Source organism: Manacus vitellinus, unplaced genomic scaffold (assembly GCF_001715985.3).
Source record: "Manacus vitellinus isolate BGI_N305 unplaced genomic scaffold, ASM171598v3 scaffold_50_pilon, whole genome shotgun sequence".
Classification (NCBI taxonomy): Eukaryota; Metazoa; Chordata; class Aves; order Passeriformes; family Pipridae; genus Manacus; species Manacus vitellinus.
Window position 1 is genome coordinate 5,186,893 of NW_021940612.1, and position 19,619 is coordinate 5,206,511.

Below are 19,619 nucleotides of genomic sequence, written 5' to 3' on the forward strand. Positions count from 1 at the left end.
TAGGAATGAGGTATTTAATAATGATCTTCTGATTTGGAATATTCTTTTTCTGTTTTGTTGCCTAGAAATACTTCACATTGTCTTGAATGAATGTGTAGTTTATTTTCATGTATGGATTGTAAATGTGCTGTTTTTGAGGAAACCTGAAGAAAAACCCACTTGGATATGTAAAAAAACTGGAATTAAGAGCATGCTGTGGGAGCTCATTAATGATTCAGGATGGTTGGTTTGAGTTTCCCATCCTTCCTTTCACAAGGCAAAATCAGATCAATACTTTTCTTTCAAGGTCACGACTGCTGTTTGGTCTCTGTCCTTCTCACAACCCTTGCCCGTCATAGGAGTGTTTTTGATGATTTAATTACTATTTTAATCGAGGTTATCATCAATAACTCTTAGCATAAATGTACTTGGACAGAAAGTCATATCATTATAGTAGAGGGCTCTGCCTTGATTCAAGTACAGGGTGCTGTGCTCATAAATGGCTTTGTGTCAGGCATGAAAGGGGCTTTCCCTCTGTCATCATATCTCCAATAATCCTGTGGTTGTATTAGGGACAGGAAAGCTGTGAAGCAGTGTTATATCATATGTCAGTTATTTGATTTTGCAAGATCTGTAAAATAGAGTTGAGTTGTGGAAAATTAAGTTTCTGTCTTTGCAAGGGAAAGGTTTTTTCCACTGCATGAGCGATGATACTTCTTAATGTGTTCTGACAATGTGTTTTCCAGAGCTGGAAATGAAATATATGTTTTTAAAAATACTATTTATTTTGTCTACTTTTTTGGTACATTTGTGACACATTTTTTCTGTTTATTTAGAATTAAGTTCAGTGTAGATTAAGTAAACTTGTTACGTACTCATTAACTCACCTCACTTTCTGAAGTTGTATTGTAAACCCTAAGGGGAGTACCAGATCCAGTATTTAAATTGCAGAAAAGGAAACAACATTCCTTTAATGGGAGTGGAAAAATTTATCTTTCCTGGTTTGAAAATATCGTAAATGGTCAAAAATACTGAAAAATATTTTAATATCTTTTGTTTAGAATCATGTTAGACTGTTCTCTCATCCAAGTATTTGCTTTCTGAATAAGCTGCCAAAATACAGGTTTGATGCTTCATCAAGAAGCAAGCAAGGCTGCCTATGCCTCTTTCAATACTTCAGCTTTCATGAAGACATTATACTACTTTACAATTTCTGCTTTTAGAAAGTTAAATTCTGTGGCTTAAAAGTGATATTTAAGATCTGTTAACTTGAGTAGAATAAGCTGGATGTATTTGTAGGAGCTAAAAAGGTTGATCCAGTATGATTTTTATGTTAACTGAAAAATAACAAATAAAATTCAGGCAATCATCTCTTCCTTCTCCTGCTTTTTAGGAAAAGCTGGACAGGATAAAGGTCTAAAGTCATGACAGACTTCAGGGTTATCATAATAATTTCAGGAGCAAGCTTCTGGAGGTCAGCTTTATTGTAGAATATTATAAACATAGTTAATCATGCTTGTTGAACATGACGGGTCTAAATTTGTCTTGGTCATAATCCCTAATCAGTCAGAGAAGGTCCACGGTTCACGTAGCCCATTCTCCTGACAAATATTTAATATTGCCCAAATCAGTTTTTTATATATTCTGTTGATTTTATGCTGTTCATAAAATGCTAGTAATAGAAAATCTATTTCTGTTGCTGTTTTTTAACGTTAATATAATTTCTGAGGAAAAAGCTCTTCAGTGACTCATGTGAAATATGTTGGAGGGAGTTTGTGTGTTCATATATATAAAATGTGCAGTTACACAAATTTTCAAGCAGTATAATTTAAGTAGATGATTTAAATTGAACCTTGACATTTTGGCTGGTGTTCACTTTTATATATATATATATATATATATATATATTTGTTTTTAGATGTTTTTCCCTGTAATTGAATTCATAACATATAACCAGGTCTGCTGACCATAGATCTGCTGCCTTTGCATGTGAAGTTCATTTTTTTCATGTTGCAAAGAATACTTAGCACTGAATTTCTAAATTTTCTTTTAATGTTTATTGTGATGCCTCATGCTGAGATACCTTGGAGTAGAACAGGAGGAGGTGTAGAAACCTGTTGTTTAGCTGCACTGCCTTACAGGAAGCAGTAAGGGAACACCAGGGTCTCTGACACAACAGAGAAGCTTACAGAAGCGCAAGTTGGTTAAAGGTTAATGGGAAAGAGGAATCGGGCCAGGTGCTGAACAAGCTGTTTTGATGTCTTCTGAGAATTCATTAACCCAGTGAATTCCTGACTTGGCTGTTAATGAGTCAGGTTTTTGCCTCTATATGATCCCCAACAAAAGCGAAAGTCCCAGACATAACCCATAAGCGCCAAACAAAAAACTCCTGCATGCAGGATGACTAAGAGTATGACTCTTGACTTCTGTGCAGAAGACTTCTGCACATACATTAAGTTTGTCTTTGCAGGCCAAGAATATATACCAAGAAGAATTTGGCCAGTGACTGAAGAATATCTCTTCACTGCTTATAATAAAGCATATTACAATTTTTCATAAAGATTTTTAAGTGACACGTATTTTTATAGCTCTAAAATATGTGTACAAGTTGTGTCTGATAGACTCCAGTCCAAAAAATATCAATAGTTATAGCCTTCCTCATGTTATAGATGCCTAAGGGTGAAAAATGTGAACTGAGAACAATCTAAAAGTATCACAATGAATGTTTTCCCTTCTGCAGAGTAGGATGAAATAAGGCAATTGATGAAGAAATATAAATATTAAAAAAAGAGTAGAATTGGCAATTGCAAACCAAACCCTTGACAACTGCATTAATGGTAGTGCATTCCATTCCAGTTCATGGTGAAGTAAAAGGAGTTGGTCTGGTAGATCAAATATGGCTTTCATTGCAAGACTGCGACAATGAAGGTGAGATAATAAAGCTGTTCAGACTAACCTGTAAAGAGTGTTGTTATTAAATATACCTGATGAATTTATAGAATTATTTATTCTTAGAACAGATGTAATTATAAAATAACTATATTTGTTTCCAGTTATTTTTCCAGAATGTATGTATCCTGTTATGTCTATGTCTGTATACATGAATACATACATTTATTTAAAAAAAGTATATATGCAGTCGAAATAGTGAATAACTAATGATGCATGTTAGGTTCCTTTATGAATCTGGGAAATTCCTTTTGTCTAAATGTCAGGGCTTTGAGCAGGGCTTAAAAGGGATTTTAGGAAATATTTGAAAAATTGGGATGGCCCAAATAGTCATGTGAGAATGTAACTTGCTGTCCCATTTTGCTCATTGCAAATATATTGTGAATCAATTGATATGAATCCATTTGGTGTAGCAAACCCAGCTGTGTGTTCAGGGAGAAGTCCCAAATCTTGTGTTTTAGACTACTGATCTTAGATGTGTGTTCATTTTGGGTGGGTTTTTTTTCTAAGTTTGTTAACATGTTTTCAGTCAACATCTTATTTTCCAGTCCAGGCAAGAGTAAAATCACAAAAGCTCTCAAGTGCCTTTAATACTGTTTTTCAGACAGAATGTCAAAAACCGCTTTGTGTTCCATCAATACTAATTCATGGCAACAAGCCTAAATAATTATAATTGGCCAAAAGCCAGGGTTTGGGGCCCTACACTAATAAATATTGGTACAATTATTTTGAAAATTATAAAACCAGTTGCAATAATAACATGCATTTCACCTAACTGACTCACCTCTTCCAATTAACTTCAGGTAATCAGAAATAACTCGGTTCTGTATTATCTCTTAAGTGGTCCCCCTGGAGAGTAGGCAGTGTGTGATTTGCATGTACTGTATAATTTCACTCAGTTCTGGGGCAAAGCACAGCAGTGTTTGAGGCTACTAGTATGCCATCAAAGCAGCTGGGGCTAGGGCACATTCTCTGGCCCTTAGGGAAAGGCACAGATCGTGACTATAGGTTTAAATCTCTCTTCTCCCTCATTCTTCAAATAAGATGGCCTCATACATGCTTGAAAATAATTTCAGATACACATTCTCCTTTGAGACATACTGGAACATTGTTTAGGAAACTGCTATTTATCTTAGGCCAAAATGGCAACTTACTTTAATGTAGAATAAATAATTATGGATGAAAAAAGATACACCGTTGCTTATGCCTGGGCTCTGATGTCTTTTTATTCACTGACACAAATGTGTTCTTGAGCCTCTGTCTTTGAAGTCTTTATGTTAGCACACAGGTCTGGGAGCAAGTAGGCTTGCACATCCCATTCACACCGAGGTTTTGGCTTGTTATCTACTGTTCTGATCTTTTTGTGTGTCTGTTCCACGTCTGAATTCACATGATTACTCTAGTATGGTAGAGTCAATCAAGCTCTAGTTTGCAGCAGCCTTGCTCCATATAAGTCTTGAGTCTGGTTTTTGGGAGGAGGTTGGGGAGGTGGGGATGAGATGGGAACGCGATCTCATGAAAGGAAGGTGGGGGTAAGCACTATTGCTGGTTCTTTCTGCAGAGGCAGTAGCTGGAGAGCATCATGTTGGCCAGTGCTGGCAAAATCATGGCCAAAGCATTGCCAAGTTCCATGGACTCCTGACCTGTGACTGTTGCAGGCTGGGACCTGTTTGGTTTCTGGAGCCCAAAAGTCGGCATTCTGTATGCCTGACCAAAGAAGAGTCAGGTGTATGGAATTGTCTATTTATTGATTGGAAAGGCAAGAGTATTTGACTATAAAGACTGAGGACTCTGCATTTCTTAAAAATTTCTTCAGGGTGAATTGTCACCAATGAAAGCATAAATCTTTCTTCTTTCAGAAGAAATATCACTTATTTCAAATTAATTTCAAGCTTTTATTAACCTTAATACAGGTACAAGGAGGGAAATTCAGAAGGCTCACCCTGGCAATGCTACAGAGATAACTGAGCAATAGCACTCTTCCTTTCCTGGTTCTGTCCCTACAAAGTTATATGACAGCAATATGTTTGATAGTGGTTTTCTTTGATTGGGTAACAGGACAGGAGTTTGTTTCACTTACATGGAGAGGGAAAGGATATTTGCAACCAGCAGTAGGACAAGAGAGCATAGTCTTAAGCTGTGCCAGGGGAGGTTTAGGTTGGATATTAGGAAGAAATTTTGTATGGAGAGGGTAATCAGGCATTGGAATGGGCTGCCCAGGGAAGTGGTGGGTTCTCCATCCCTGGATTTTTAAGATGAGACTGGATGTGGCTCTTAGTGCCATGGCCTAGTAACTGCGGTGGTGTTGGATCAAGGGTTGGACTTGATGATCTTGGAGGTCTTTTCCAACCCGGCTAATTCTATGATTCTATGAAATAGATGCAGGACCCAACTGTATATTCTTCAAGCTGCCTACAAGATATGTGCAAAACTTTGAGATGACTTTTCAGTAATGTAAATTCAGACCATGACATTCATGAGGAAACATCCTGTGCCTCATCCTTCACCTACCTCAAACCTATGTGTTGCTGTGGAGGGAGAAATAGTGTAGTTAAAAGTTCAGCGGAAGGCAACTGTAAGGTTGTCTCTTCCCTGTTCCGTGGCATTGGATTTATGGTAAGAGATGACTAGGAGCATTTTTATGGTATTTTCGGTTTTTCCCTGGGAAACACCACTGGTGACTGGCTGTCAGCTGGATATAACTCCATTTACCACCACCCTCTGGGCCCAGCCATCCCTTCAGTTTTTAACCCCATGAACAGCACTCATCCAAGCCAAAAGCAGCCAGTTTATTGAGGAGAATGCTGTGCGAGATGGTGTTAAAGGCTTTACTAAAGCCTTTAACTACTGTTTGCAGCCCTTCCCTCATCCACAAAGTGCATCACCTCGTCATAGCAGCAGACCAGGTTTGTCAAACAGAACCTGCCCTTCATATACCTGTGCTGGCTCGACTTGACTCCCCATGGGAAATACTTGAGCCAAGATATCCAAATGTGGCAGTGATCTCTGCTCCTGGACCTTAAAATCTGCAGAGGAGAGAGGAAGAAGAGATGTATAGAAATGTCATAGTCTTCGTGGAGCATGACATTAATGGGACTAGCTGGAATTTGGCTCTTGGTTGCTTGCTGTCATTCCAGTATCTTCTTCATTGACCATGTATAGATCACTTTTTTTAAGGAAGATTTTTAATTGCCACATGGAAGTGCTTGATTAGTAGTGACTTTAAAGGAAGGCAGTTGAGATTAATAAAGTAAAAAAAATGCCACAGTTGTTTTACTAGAGGCACTGAGCGATTATGAGATACATCCTGCAAGAAGTATTCAGATTTCACAAACTCAAGATAAAATGCCATAGGAAGGAGACTGGAGAATTGCTCAATAACAACAATGAGGACTGTAGCTGATCAAAGGTGTTAATATTATTGTAAGGCAGCAGTAAGCAAAATAATCCCAGTATAATTGAATATGTGTGAATATATGTTATGAGTTCCGTAAGTCATCTTGTACTGTAATGAGCAACATTATTTCCCTAATCTGTATATAAAAACTGGCTTACCAGGTCCTGTCAAGAGGTCATGTCTTGAAAATATAGCATATTTATTGATCCTTGGAATTATGTAAGCTAACATGATGTTAGAGTTGTCCTCAATATTTGGGTAGGGACAGAACAGTTTCAAAGTTGATAGTGGTTCTCTTTTTCAAAGGGACAAGACGTAATTATGCTATCCTTTCATGTGCTCTGATTTTCTTTATTGTGACTGTAAACTGACACTTGTCAACACTGTATCTGTTTAGTAGGGTTTCTGTATTTTACATGCATACCAATGAGTGTATTAAACACAAATCCTAGGAATGTCATAAGCTAAAGAGCCTTCTTTCCTAACAGCTTTGACTTTTTAAGTACTTGCAGAAAGCTTTGAGAAAGCATCCGTTATCTATTGATTGATCTCTTGGGCATACAGTGTTTCATGCAAATAAAGTATAAAGTAACCCACAGCCATCCGTGTTTTAAAATGTGTATGCAGATAGTAATTGCTATGCTCTTTCCTATTAACTGGGTTTCTATTAGTGCACATTTGCTGTGGTTCTGTGGGGAGATGCTGTTAATATAGGGTTCTGTTAAAGTTTCTGAACAGTTCCTCATTCACACTCTCGCTTTTTTACTTTAACCTGTCCCTGAATTAGAAGCTGTCCAAAATATATATACTGACTGTCTCTGTGCACTGGTAGTTTGAGCTTCAGCTCCTAATGTCCTTGGCTCTCAATAATCAATAGGAAGCAAAACAACTACACCAACAGCCTCATCCCTGTAAAAGGAAACTTCTTTTGGATAGTGTGTTTGAGGATAGGAGGATAATGGCTCTCATTGAGAAAGATGGAATATCTTGTCCTTAAGAGTGCAAACAAAAATGTTTTGTTTTCTGCTGCCTGCTTGGAAAATGAGCATGTCTTCCAATGTGTCATACTGGGAAATAAAATCAAAACTCCAAATCAAACTAAGGAAAAACAGATTAAGATATTAAATGATCCTTGGTAGCAATGTACAGGACTGTTACCTAAAATATTTTTTTGCCTCTGAAATGCTGAGTAAAAAGGTTGAGTTTTAGCATCTCTTAGTTCTAATTTACTTCACAGTGAGAACAGCTTTATAGGGTTCTGTACTAACGTATATATAATTCTCTTCGACCCCCATTCTCATTTTATGAACTTGTAGATCAATGAAACAAACCATTAAATAGATTGAATACTGCCTGCAACACTGATGTAGATGACTCCAATTTTATTAACCCTATTTGAAAATCTCATACAGATGGCGGCATCCATAAAATGACAAACTATGGAGCATAAATTTAAACATTAGAGGAAAAGATAGTGATAGTGGAAAAGAAATCTTTAAAATATACTGGATATTTTTAAGAATTGGAAAGGAGAACAAAAACTTTTTAGTTTTGGGTTACTGTAAATAGTCCTCAGTTTAATATGATACTATATTGATTATACTGTGTGCTACCTTCCTGTTGTAAGCAACTGGAACATGTAAAAGGATCAAGACTCTTTATCTTGACGTACAACTTCATGGGATAGACTATTTAGTCTCTTTTGCTCCTAGTTTTTCCAACTGCTAAGTAAATTCAGTTATGGGAAAATGTGATCTGAAGAGAGACACTGATGTGTAATTGAGATACAGAATTTTCAGTGAATCCCTGCCTGCTAATAAGTTAGTTTGTTTGTCTTCTATCTATGCTTTTGTCTTTCAGTAAAAGAGTAATATTTATACTTGTCATTAGAGCTCTTAATTATAGAAATTAAAAATATGGTGTTACTTCATATATGGTACTTCAGGGGTAAAAAACGATCATTAGAAGGAAGGAAAAAATTATATTACATGTTGATGTTACTGTGCTCTGAAACACAAGGCAGTATTGAGCCTGGTGCATGCAAAATCTGCAAAATTCTGAGAAGAAGTATGGATTTCTTAAGGCAACTTCATCTTCTGCTGAATTGCTCTACAAGACATTCTTCTTCTTTGTGCAACAAACATTCTCCAGAAATCTATACAGGAGCCTCTTCTTGCTTACCGATAAAAATTAGGTGACATTTTGTCCTCATTTTGCCACAGCATTAGCCAGCACTGCTCTTTGAAGCAGTGGCTTAAATCCAACAAGCAAATAAAACTAGGAATAAATTTTATTTCCTACTGGAAACCAGAAACTGATAAAGCAACTACATATTCTCTTTGCCTTCATCCCTTCCAGTCAGCAATTTGAGCTTCCTCCGTATAAGTCATGGTTCATTTAAAAAGATCAGAGATACATGTCCTGTATGCTTGATTTCCTTCAGTGGAAAAGAGTAAAAATGTAAATTGTTTTTTGATTCAAAATACTCTGTTTGGATCAAGTATCCAAATAACCTTCTGCTTATAATAAACCTTATGCACTTGGTGAAGAGAGAAGGTGGGATGAGACTTCACATTATAGAAAGTTTCAATTTCTCAGCACTTCTTTTGCTTGTACTTTCCCTTGAATGCTTGAGTTTACATACATGATCTCCAAATTTATGCAACTCATATGTAGAGACATAGCTGGCAAGTGGGATGTGAGTATATAAAATTTATGTTTTAATTCACCTAAGTCATCATTATAGGAAACTTTTATTTATTCTGACAGAGTTTAGATCAGGTTTGTAATGACCAAGAAAGTCTGACTGCAGACCTCCAGTTTATATACAACTCATTGAAATAACATTATTTCAAATCCTGTTGGAGCATAAAGGATTTTACACTTCTAAAATTTAGCGTCTTGCTTTGAGAAAAAAGTTCAGAATATGACCATGTTGTAACATTTTCCTTTCTGAATGACTTGAGTTGGGGCTTGTAGAGAGCATAACCAGTGAGAAGGGGGATGATTGAGATTGTTTGGAACAGGTAGAAATTGAGCCCATGAGAATGTGTGACTATTCTCAGAACAGTGATGTTCCCAAATATGGCAATACATTAGATGTTATGATGCATAAGATGTTATGATGCCAGTGACTGCTCAGTGTTTTGTTGTGTGCTCGTTGAAGAAGGAAAAAAAATGGCTTCTTTACATATAAAAAGGATCATGTTTATGAAAGGCTCTTTCAGAGTCAGTTCAGTATGTATAAACACAGAGGTTTGCTGTCATACCTTTTTTTTTTTACTCTTTCTTCTCTAATGAGTAGAAAGCTAGAAACAATTCATCAATGACAGTTTATTCAGCACCAATGACAGTAAACTCTTAGGATTACAGGCCATCCGGTATCCCAGATACAGGTCTGCAAAGCTCGTGAGATAGTCATCTGTGGTACTTCCAGAAAGTAGTATTAAAAAAGTTCCACTGATGGCTCAAGTGGGTCCTTGTTAATAACATAATTCAAACTACGTAATTTCTCTTTGGGGGAGAGCAATTAGACTTAAATTTGATATTCTCAAAATAGTGTACTCCAAATTCTTTAGGCTGTTTGTTTAAAGACTAATAATTAATACAGTGCTGATTTCAAAGCTCTTTGAATGAAAAGCTGCTGCTGGAAATAAAGTTATCACCAGGTTACATTTCAAGCTACTTAATATTTTCTTTACTGTCTTGAATAAATTTGCATTTGAGAGAGACAGATTCATAATGTTCCTTTAAAGGATGAATGAAGTTCTGCCATTCCTTGTACAGGGAAGAAGGATAGTTTTTTTCTGTCTTCCACTTTTATTTTGAGATTTTATTTTTATTCTTTAGTGTACTTTCCTCTGCAAGTCTGAGTGGCAGCTTATATAACAGCAGTATTCTTTTAAAACTAATATTAAACTCAGAATCCAGTACCCTGACAGCAACTCAAGCCAAAATCAGGCTTTGCCTCAACTTGCCTGACTGCATTTGAGCATTTGAACTCTAAGAAGCCAAATGAGAGGCTGAAAGTTAGGACATAAGAAATCTTTTAAACAACCACTGCCAGTAACATTTTGCCTTTGTTAGCTCAATGACTCCAAATAGTCAGAGATCTAGTGTACCAGTTAAGTTCATATTGCCTACTGCTTAATGGGTTTGCAACTTTTTGTACTTTTTCTGGAACCATTATTTTAAAACACTTCCATTCAGTTTCTGCATCTTTATATTTCAGTCCTATTTCCTTGTTTCATTTCATCAGTGTCCTTCTAGAGCCTTCTTATCCCCTTCACACACACCACTTCCCCCCTCCTCTCCCCTGTTCCCTCCTGCCCCACTCCCCACAATTATGCTGTATTCATGTATCCTTTTTTTCATTTCTATGTACTTCACCTGGTTGCTTTCCATGTTCAATGAATAAAGTCAATAGACTCTTCTCTTCTTTTTCACCTTTTTCTTTTCTTTCACTGTTTTCTTTTCTCTCTGATTTTCTGGACTCCTTTCTGTTAACCAATTTTTTTTCTTTAAAAGAAAGATTTAATAATAAATATTTAATAAAGATTTAACAATACATTTAAAAATTCATTGTGATTAATTCTTCTGCCTTCAGTAGGACTTCAGGACTCTCTTGTGGACTTCTTGACTCCTGTAGACTGCTCAGGTCCTAGGTCTGCGGCTTCTTTCATAGTGGTTGTTTTAGATACCACTATTGACTAATAGGATTACTAATATACATGCAAAAGCAACTAAGAATATAGAGTAAGAGAATTAATTAGGTTGAAAAATACCCTTAAGATCATGAGGTCCAACCATTAGCCTAACATTACCAAGTCCACCACTAAACCATGTCCCTAAGCACCTCCAGTGGTTTACAAGAGCACATTGGTTCACTTTCCTTAGTTATACTGCCTTCCCAACCCCCTCCACCTCCCCGCATATGGCTTATCATGATCTGAAGTTTACAGGAGTTGTAAGCAGATCTGTTTTCTACCTGTGTTTGCCCATGCACTATTCACTGAGTAGTAGTTCAGCAGTTGAAACTTCTCAAAATTCAGAAATGACTTTAAACACAGCAATATGATTTCACTGTGATTGCAGCAGACCAGGTAAGAAACAAACTAAAAGGCCAAAAAGCTTTCACTTGCAATTATTTGCTTTGATGTTAAATGTGTGGTATAGATGTGTGGTTTTACATGTACACGTCCTTTGACTTAGTTGACAAGAATGTATGCAATCTCACATATTTAAGAAAACAAAATTCCACAGAGGAAGTCTGAATGGCCTCGGAAATTTGAAGGGAAAGTAGCAATCATGCAGTAGCTCTCAGTTCTAGACTACCAAAACCCCAACAATATTTCTCCCTTTCCATCTAACCTGTAAATTCTAAACCTCCTTCAGAAAATTACTTACTGTTCTGAAATGAGGCCGATACTATATTTTTGTATGTGAATTAGCAGATCCCTTTGTTTTTTCTTGACATCTTACGCTAAACCTTATTAATTGTTTCAAAGAAAAGGCATTTTACCGCATGCTTTTAGAAATGTGGGGTTGCATAAGCTAGCACACTCAACTTCTGTATGTGTGATTACCTCCTTTCAGGGTAGAAGTACTAAGAGTGCCTCAAGATTAGAACAAGCAAGAAAATGCAGTGTAAATGAATTAATCATTGTTACTAACAGTCACATTGAACTTCTCTTGAAACTCATAATGTAAGTTCCAATTTTTTAAAGCAAATCAAGATTTGGCTCTGAATTGTTTAAATTTCTGTGGAATATTGATAAGCTTTCAGTCTTTACAAACGTTGAGGACTTATTAAACCAAGGTAAAAAAACCCTGAAAACAAACAAACAAAAACTACTGCTGAAATTTACGTTTGCAGATGATTAGTATAATTCTCACACATGTTTTTTTCAAATGTCATTAGAACAAGTAATGGTGACTGTCAACAGTGATGTACATAATAACTCAACTGCATCAGATAACAACAGACTGGGTAAGACAATGCTATTCTAGGAAGTATTTGTGCTAGTCAGCTAGTTTAATTTTACACAGGGCCCTACATAGCATTTTTTAAAGTTCTTAGCCTTAGACAGTCAGGTAAGGTTTGGGGGATAGGTTTCTCCTTCATCTCAGAACAGAACATGTCCTAGGGATTTTTTTTTTTGTGTGTTTCGATGTGCCATCATATTTAGTTGTTGATGTTTAAGTTCCTGTTGATATTTAAAAACAATAAATGTCAAGATAATTGACTAATGTTTCCCCCAGGTCCATTGTTTTTCTACCATTACAAAGTCAAGGGCAGGAACCTGTTTGGAGCAGGCAGAAATGATGATGTGCACAGAGCTGAGGTGTGGAAAGTTACAGAGGGCCCTGGTGTTGTACTTAGACTATCCCTCTGGTGTAGAGGGGTACGCTTCACTTAGTTGGTGTAACGTACTAAAGACAGAGAACTTAATTGTGGACACCAGGCAGAACACCTGACTGAAGTTTTTCTAACCCATGAATAGTGCAGTCCTTGGTTGAAAAATTCTATATTTATTGCATTACAGCTCAATATGAGTATACATTAAAGACAAACGTACAGCACACTCTATACATTTTTAGTAAACAAATAAAATCTTTGGCCACAAGATAGAGCTAATGTTGTCATTTTCATAAATTCATATACAGTTTTTATGTAACACTTTATGTATGCTTTAAATGCATTTTATATGTATGTGTTTGATTGTTAAGTGTTCATTTGTATTTGGTCTTTTATATTAATTTTTCTTTGATTTTTTTTTTTAAGCATGATTTCTCACATTTTATTTTGTTTCTTTTAGGTTTTGTTTTATTTCATAAGATCCCACTGGATGGGTAAATGAAATAAGGAAAAGATGAGAGGGGCTGTTGAGCTTGTGGAATCTGTATGCTGCACAGTAGGGAGTGGACAGTGTTCTTGCCCAGTGAAGTGTCACCTCCCTTGGATTCTCTTTTAGTCATTGGTTCTGTATGGAGAACTGTAGAAGTACATTCAAATCAGTAGCTGTTTTTGCAAGAGCGGGGCAAAGCAAAGCCCTGAGGCAGCTAAAAAACTCAAGAAAGTCCAGAAATAAGCTACCACACTCTTTCCTATTGCCTTGTCCTCACTGTATCTTCCAAAATGACATTGAGATGAAATGACATTATATTGTTTCCTCTGTCAACTATTTTTTTCTGTTTGAACTTAACTGGAAAGATGTTGATTTTATAAATAATATTTATCAAAGGTGAACTGCAAAGCTGCTTTTATTTTATTGCATTAATGCCTCTGCAAAACTTCTGCATTACTTGAGTGTGTGTGTAAGCCCACTGATTTCAGTGGGAATGCTCACATTCTTTAAAGTTAAGTTCTTGTGTATTTGCAGGATACAGTCCTAAATCATGAAGCAGTAAATTGCAGAGCTGGCCCTGCAAGTCTTTTTATGAATGTAGTTCCACTGACTTTACCAGAAGATGGAGAGTCTAAAATGTATACAGAAAGGTGGCAGTACTGTTTGTTAGTGTGTTTGGGTATTGAAGCAGCACCACCACTTAGACATTCAGTTAGGTCATGCTTATTCAAGATAGTCCATAAGTTTAGATGAACATACAAATTTGTAGGAAGACAGAATGCTGATTCTCAGCCAAGAATAAGAATAACAACAGTATGTGGCTGTTCCTTCAGACTGTAGACTTAAAGGCTTGTTTAACTGTTCATATTTAACTGTGAAGTATGCTTCAGAATATGCTTTAGTATACTTCAGAGAAGAGTTTAACATGAAGCTAAGTGAAGGCATGAGCATATTGCAAGAGCAAGTATGGCATTTAGATGGAGTGCTAGAAATTAATTTTCATTCTATTTACCTATCAAATCCTGGGTTTCTGCTTTGATCTTTTCAGTTTAAGGAATTCTAAGAAATATAAAGTTTCTGGTTTGTTTTTTTTTTTTTTAACTGAGAGCTACAAAGACTAACAGCAAAAAACTGAGATAGGTGCTTATGTTTCTGTCCATTTTGATTACATTTTTGAGATACAGTTCGATTTTAATTCCTTACAATTATGTGTAGTAAAAAAGCAGAGTAGATACTGTTTGTGTCTCCAGTATTTGCTTTTCATTGTTACTGCTTTTTAATTGCAGCCTTTTTCACTCTTCCATCATAACACCATTGTGTTGTCTTTTGCTGCAGTCTGTACACCATGCCTCTCTTTCTACAATACTATCTTGACTCTTTTGTTCTATATCTATAAACTTACTTGCTTTTTGCCTTTTAAGACTCTTAGTCCTTCAGCTTTTTTCTTGTGTTCTCTTGAGTCTCTTGCATCAAAGTTCTTTATTCCTGCTGTGCTCAAGTTTTGGAAATATCCTTTTTAGTCAAGAAATGTGTCTACATTTGCATTTTTCTAGGCCTATGTAGTAAGAAATTTCCTCTCTCTTGCCACTGGTTAGGGATGGGGAGCTGCAGTTGCTAAAAATCTGTCCTAAAGATGTGTTCTTCTCCCCACACTAAAGAAGAGGACAGAACTGGAAGTCTACTGATGACCTAGGAATCATGTTGTCTTTGTCGCCCTGCACATACTGTGGTGATTTGGGGAGGGATGGCAGCAATTAAGGATATCCATCATAGTTCTGTTTGAAGTTAGATGACAGCAAGTGTTCTGCTGTTCCTCAAAAACAATATTAGGAATGTTTGCTTTTTTTCTCCCTGAGTCTATGTAGACATGGTCTTATTTTCCAGAGATCATAACTTTCGCTTCTGCTTACTGGTTCACTTTTAACTTCCTTTTAATTATTTTCTTCTCAGACTTCTTGCTTAACCATGCATCTCTCTTCCTGTTGAAATAATATCTGATGTCATTGAGCTGATTCTAAATCAGTGGAGAATCATTTAGCAGCAATATCTGAACTAAAGTCAGTGGACTTACATCAAACATATGTTGGATCATGAGCAGTGCTTGACCAGTATCTGAAATTCCAGTTTGAGGCTTGTTGGTACAAAGTCAGCATATCTCAGTTATGTGCTCATAATTTATTTCCAAATAAACGAGGTGAGAATCTGAACCCTTTTCTTTTGGCAGGGAAAAAGCAAACTCAAAGAGCTGGAATTTGGCAGTTGATTTTTGAAATATTTAACTTTAAAAGGTAGTTCTTTCAGATTCATAATATTTATATGCATAAATATGCACAGCTATTCATTGGGGATTTTACGTAATTTTCTGTAATTTATTTTGTAGCACTTTGCAGTTCATCTTTATCATACAGGGGTAGGTTTGACCTTCAAATGTTTCAGTATGTACTGACACAGTGTTTTGTATTTTATGTAATCATGGAGGTAACTTTAATAAACAACAACTGATTTATGCACCACCGAAATATATATATTTTTATATCTATATTGTAGAATATCCTTCTTACGTATTTTGTACTACATTATGTTAGCCACACGATGCACTATTACTTGATGCAGATATTCACAGAACCTTACGGATTGCAGCACCTGATTTGTTACTAATAACATCTTAACACAGAACTTTAATGCTCGATGGAAAGACTATGAGTTCCTGAAATGGTTCCTTTTCAGTATGTGGACAGAGCCTCTTAAAGCCAAGGGAGCTAAACATTTAATGTGGAGATTACAGTACTGACTAGCTCCTGTCTTTCAGCTTGATTGTAAGTGACATTGCTTCTAACTGTAGAGATTATGATCTGCCCAAATGGTGTTGGTTTACAAAGGGCTCAGTTAATTACAAATTCTTGACCTCCTTAAAATAAAGTGAGACTGAAACTAAGAATCATGCAGGAACCATTAACATGGTAAAAGTTGCTGAACAGCCAGGATTTGACATTAAAAAGCTTTTATATTGTTTCACTGAGCAATAAAAGAGGCTATGAAATGTCTAAAGGCAGAGTTGCTATTTTTTTCCCCTGTGCCAGATATGAAACTAAAATAAAAACGTATTTCTAATGTTCTGCTAGAAGGGGTTTATTTGTACTAGAATTTGTTTTGAATAGACATTTAATATACTCAGAGACATACTTATATAAGCTGTTGAGCAGTTTGATGGATAGATTAGTTTGGGGACTGGAGAGGAAGCACTGCTGGGGGTGTTTTGGTTTGGGGCAAGTCATATCATCCATTCTGTTAAATAAACCTCTTTTTGTTGAATTTGGTCTAAGTTTGACCAGTGGCCAGGTCTATATTGCAAACAAGTGGATTGTTTCCCAGGCAGAGCCCAGTGTTGTGCTTATTGCAGCTGCCTCCCATGAAAGCCAAAGTAAGGGCACTCAAAAGGGCTGCTCCAGCAGAAAGGTGTTTGGGAATCATGTCTTTCTTTTATGAGAGTCATGGGAGCTCACAGCCAGGTCAGACAGAGGCTGGTACGAGACATTTTCATGGCAATATGTCTCCGAGTACCCTAATCTGTGAAAGGCAGTCTTCAGCCTTTCCAGTGCCTTTGTCTACCAGCTGGATCTCTCCCAGGCAGCAGTGAAGAAAAACATGCATTTCAGTGGGAGCAAGATCAAGATCCTAGGGAACAGCAGACAATGCCAAGAAAACCTGTGGATAGCTAACTGAAAACAATTTTACTTCAAATAGTTCTTGCAGGAATTACTCTTTCTTTTTTGACTGTCAGCAGAAGCACTAAAAATCTATTTTTTTCCTAAGAAAGCCAATTTCTGAGCGTGGTTTCTCAAAAATTAAAGAACATACGGAATTTTGCCATGTAGGAATGACTGATACTCTTCCAACTGGCTCCTTACTCAACAGCCTTCATGCAGAGGTCCATTTTGTCAATCCCTTTACCTCGCCATTCATGATAAGTTGACAGTTAATCATCACCATGAAGACCATCAGTTTGTTTGCATCTGTTTAAATGTTTAAAAACTTGCAAATGGTTTGTAAAGTTGGAAGCTATTATCAGATAGATAAAAAAATGTATCCTTTCTGACCCCTTTTTAATTCAGCTGTCCTTTTCCAATTGTATATTTAACATTGGAATAATTGCAAAGTTTTTAGTGGATTGGGCAACTAAGTGTTTTGCTTGTGTATATTTCAAAAGAAAACCTCAAAAGCTTACCTGAAGGTTTTTAGTATTTTCTGTGTCTTCATAATTTTCCCTGGCTTCTTCTCTTCCTTCCAATTTTCAGTTGTTCTGTTTTCTGCTCTTAAGAGAACTCAATATCCTCCTTTATGAGCTTTAGTAAGCTCTGTTCTCCATAGGGCACAAATGTGCAGGGTCTTGGAATATCCTTTTGAAGGGCTTTGTCATCATTATGTGATGTGGTAAAGTACTCCAAATTGAATGTAGATCCATGTTGTTCCAGATTTTGTCATCTGATCTCCAGAGCAGGAGTTTGTAGACAGTTGGAAGTGTTGAGAAATATGAATACAGCATTATAGGGACCACAGAGAATGCTGATGCTGTGTATTTCACATGTGTTACAGCCTGTGTCATTGTCCCACTTCCATAGGAATGTATATCCCCAAACTTTTGAAGCTGACTTCCATTTGTTCTGTTCTTCTTTTGTTCATACAAAGTAAATCTGCTCTGAAAATAGGAAATGATGCATTGATTGGAAATAAATTCAGCTGTTTAGTTCCACAAGCATGTAGACTGTATGATTGAACTTGCAGAACATGTTATTGTCTTTTAATCAACCTCAGGTTAACTGTTTCCCTTATTTTCATCATAAAAGATTGGAAGAACCCACATTAGAACGTGTATTGTTTTCATATAGAAATGCTTTATCCTTCTAATTTTAATAGCAACCTCCATGATTAGCTATGTTTTTGCAGCTGCACAGAGTGTGGTGGATAAGCATATTTGTCCTGGCCTAGAGCAGAGTTGCAGCCAGTGTAGAGCCAAACTGCTTTCATTTTGAAGAGGGCAATTAATTCTCTGTAATCTCTAGAGGCAGCAACTCACAGCAGTGTTACTAAGCAGATTATGTCTTAATACAGGAGGAGACTTGTCTCGTTGCATACATGTTTTCACTGTAACTTTTTCCTCAGCTGAAATGACAAGAACAATCATATAAGATTTCAGGGAACCATCCAATATTCAAATAAGTAGAGGGCAAAGTCATGGCTTTCTTATGATAGCTCTGATTTTTCCTTCATGTAAGCAGAGCAGGGCTCATCATCAGGCATGTCGACCAAACATGAAAGAAATCTTGATTTTTTTCCTGAGACCTTTTTTTTAACATAACTGTTTCATTGATATTATTGGCTTTACTAGTGTAAGAGCAGAATTGAGGTGCCACACCACTGCACAAACCCAAGACCAGAGTCTTTGACAAATACATTTTAGATGTCTTCCACTGCCATGCAGAGCTTTATGTTCCTGGGTCTTTTTTATATTTCAGGCTCAGTTTAAAAATAGGAAGAGTCATTCAGTCAATATCAAAGTATAGAAAATAAGCATTCTTTTCTGAATTATTTTTTTCATACATGGAAAAAAGTAATATTCTAAATGATAGCATGAAATTGCCTTCTACCATACCATCACATCATGGATGGCAAGCACTGGGACAAGAGACAACAGGTAGAAGGAGGCACAGGAATAAGAGGAAAAACTTCTTTGCTGTGCAGGTGACCAAGCACTGGAACAGATTGCCCAGAGAGGTCGTGGAGTCTCCCTCACTGGAGATATTCAAGAACCGTCTGGATGCAATCCTGTGCCATGTGCTCTGGGATGACCCTGCTTGGGCAGGGAGGTTGGACCATGTGACCCACTGTGGTCCCTTCCAACCTGACCCATTCTGTGATTCTGTGATTAAAGAATTCGTAGCTGTGATCCATCAGCAAACTGTGAGCCTTTTCTCCCTCTCTTCTCTAATTCTTCCTGTTGAAACTGTTTCATATTCTTGTAAATAACAGGCAATCATTGGTTTTATTCACAAATGCTACCATAACAGTTTGGAAAAATCTATATTTATGAAAAATGGACTTGATGAACTTACTTTTAACAGGCCAATAAAGTTTTATTACTCCATATCATTGTGTTTTTCACTGCTTGTAAATTGATCAGATCTTGTATTTCATTACTAATGGCACAGTGCATTAGAAAATATATAAATCTTTGAGTTCCGCACCTATTATCTGTTGTTATAGATGTGCTATTGTTTTTGTTTTCTGATAAACAGTGAGATTCCACTCCTTGATTGTATTTTTATAGGATCTTTAATGGTTACTCTGTTTATAAAGCACTCCTCAAAGCCTCTTTGCAGTAGTTTTGTATCTATTTAGTTTAAATGTATGTGCGTTTAATATGTACCTTCAATCACATATGGGTATTC

General features: G+C 36.6%; 1 protein-coding gene across 3 annotated transcripts in view; it reads left to right on the forward strand.

The window, feature by feature from the left end:
* The window catches only part of NTRK2 (neurotrophic receptor tyrosine kinase 2), a 203,468-nt gene that overhangs the window by 76,926 nt on the left and 106,923 nt on the right, over positions 1-19,619 (forward strand). For 2 of the 3 annotated variants that reach the window (XM_018080932.3, XM_018080933.3), the window contains one exon: positions 2,836-2,907. The exons of the other annotated variant lie outside the window; for it this stretch is intronic. In XM_018080932.3, the coding sequence (XP_017936421.1) occupies positions 2,836-2,907 (72 nt within the window). The remainder of the gene's footprint in view (positions 1-2,835; positions 2,908-19,619) is intronic. 3 annotated transcript variants of the gene reach the window in all.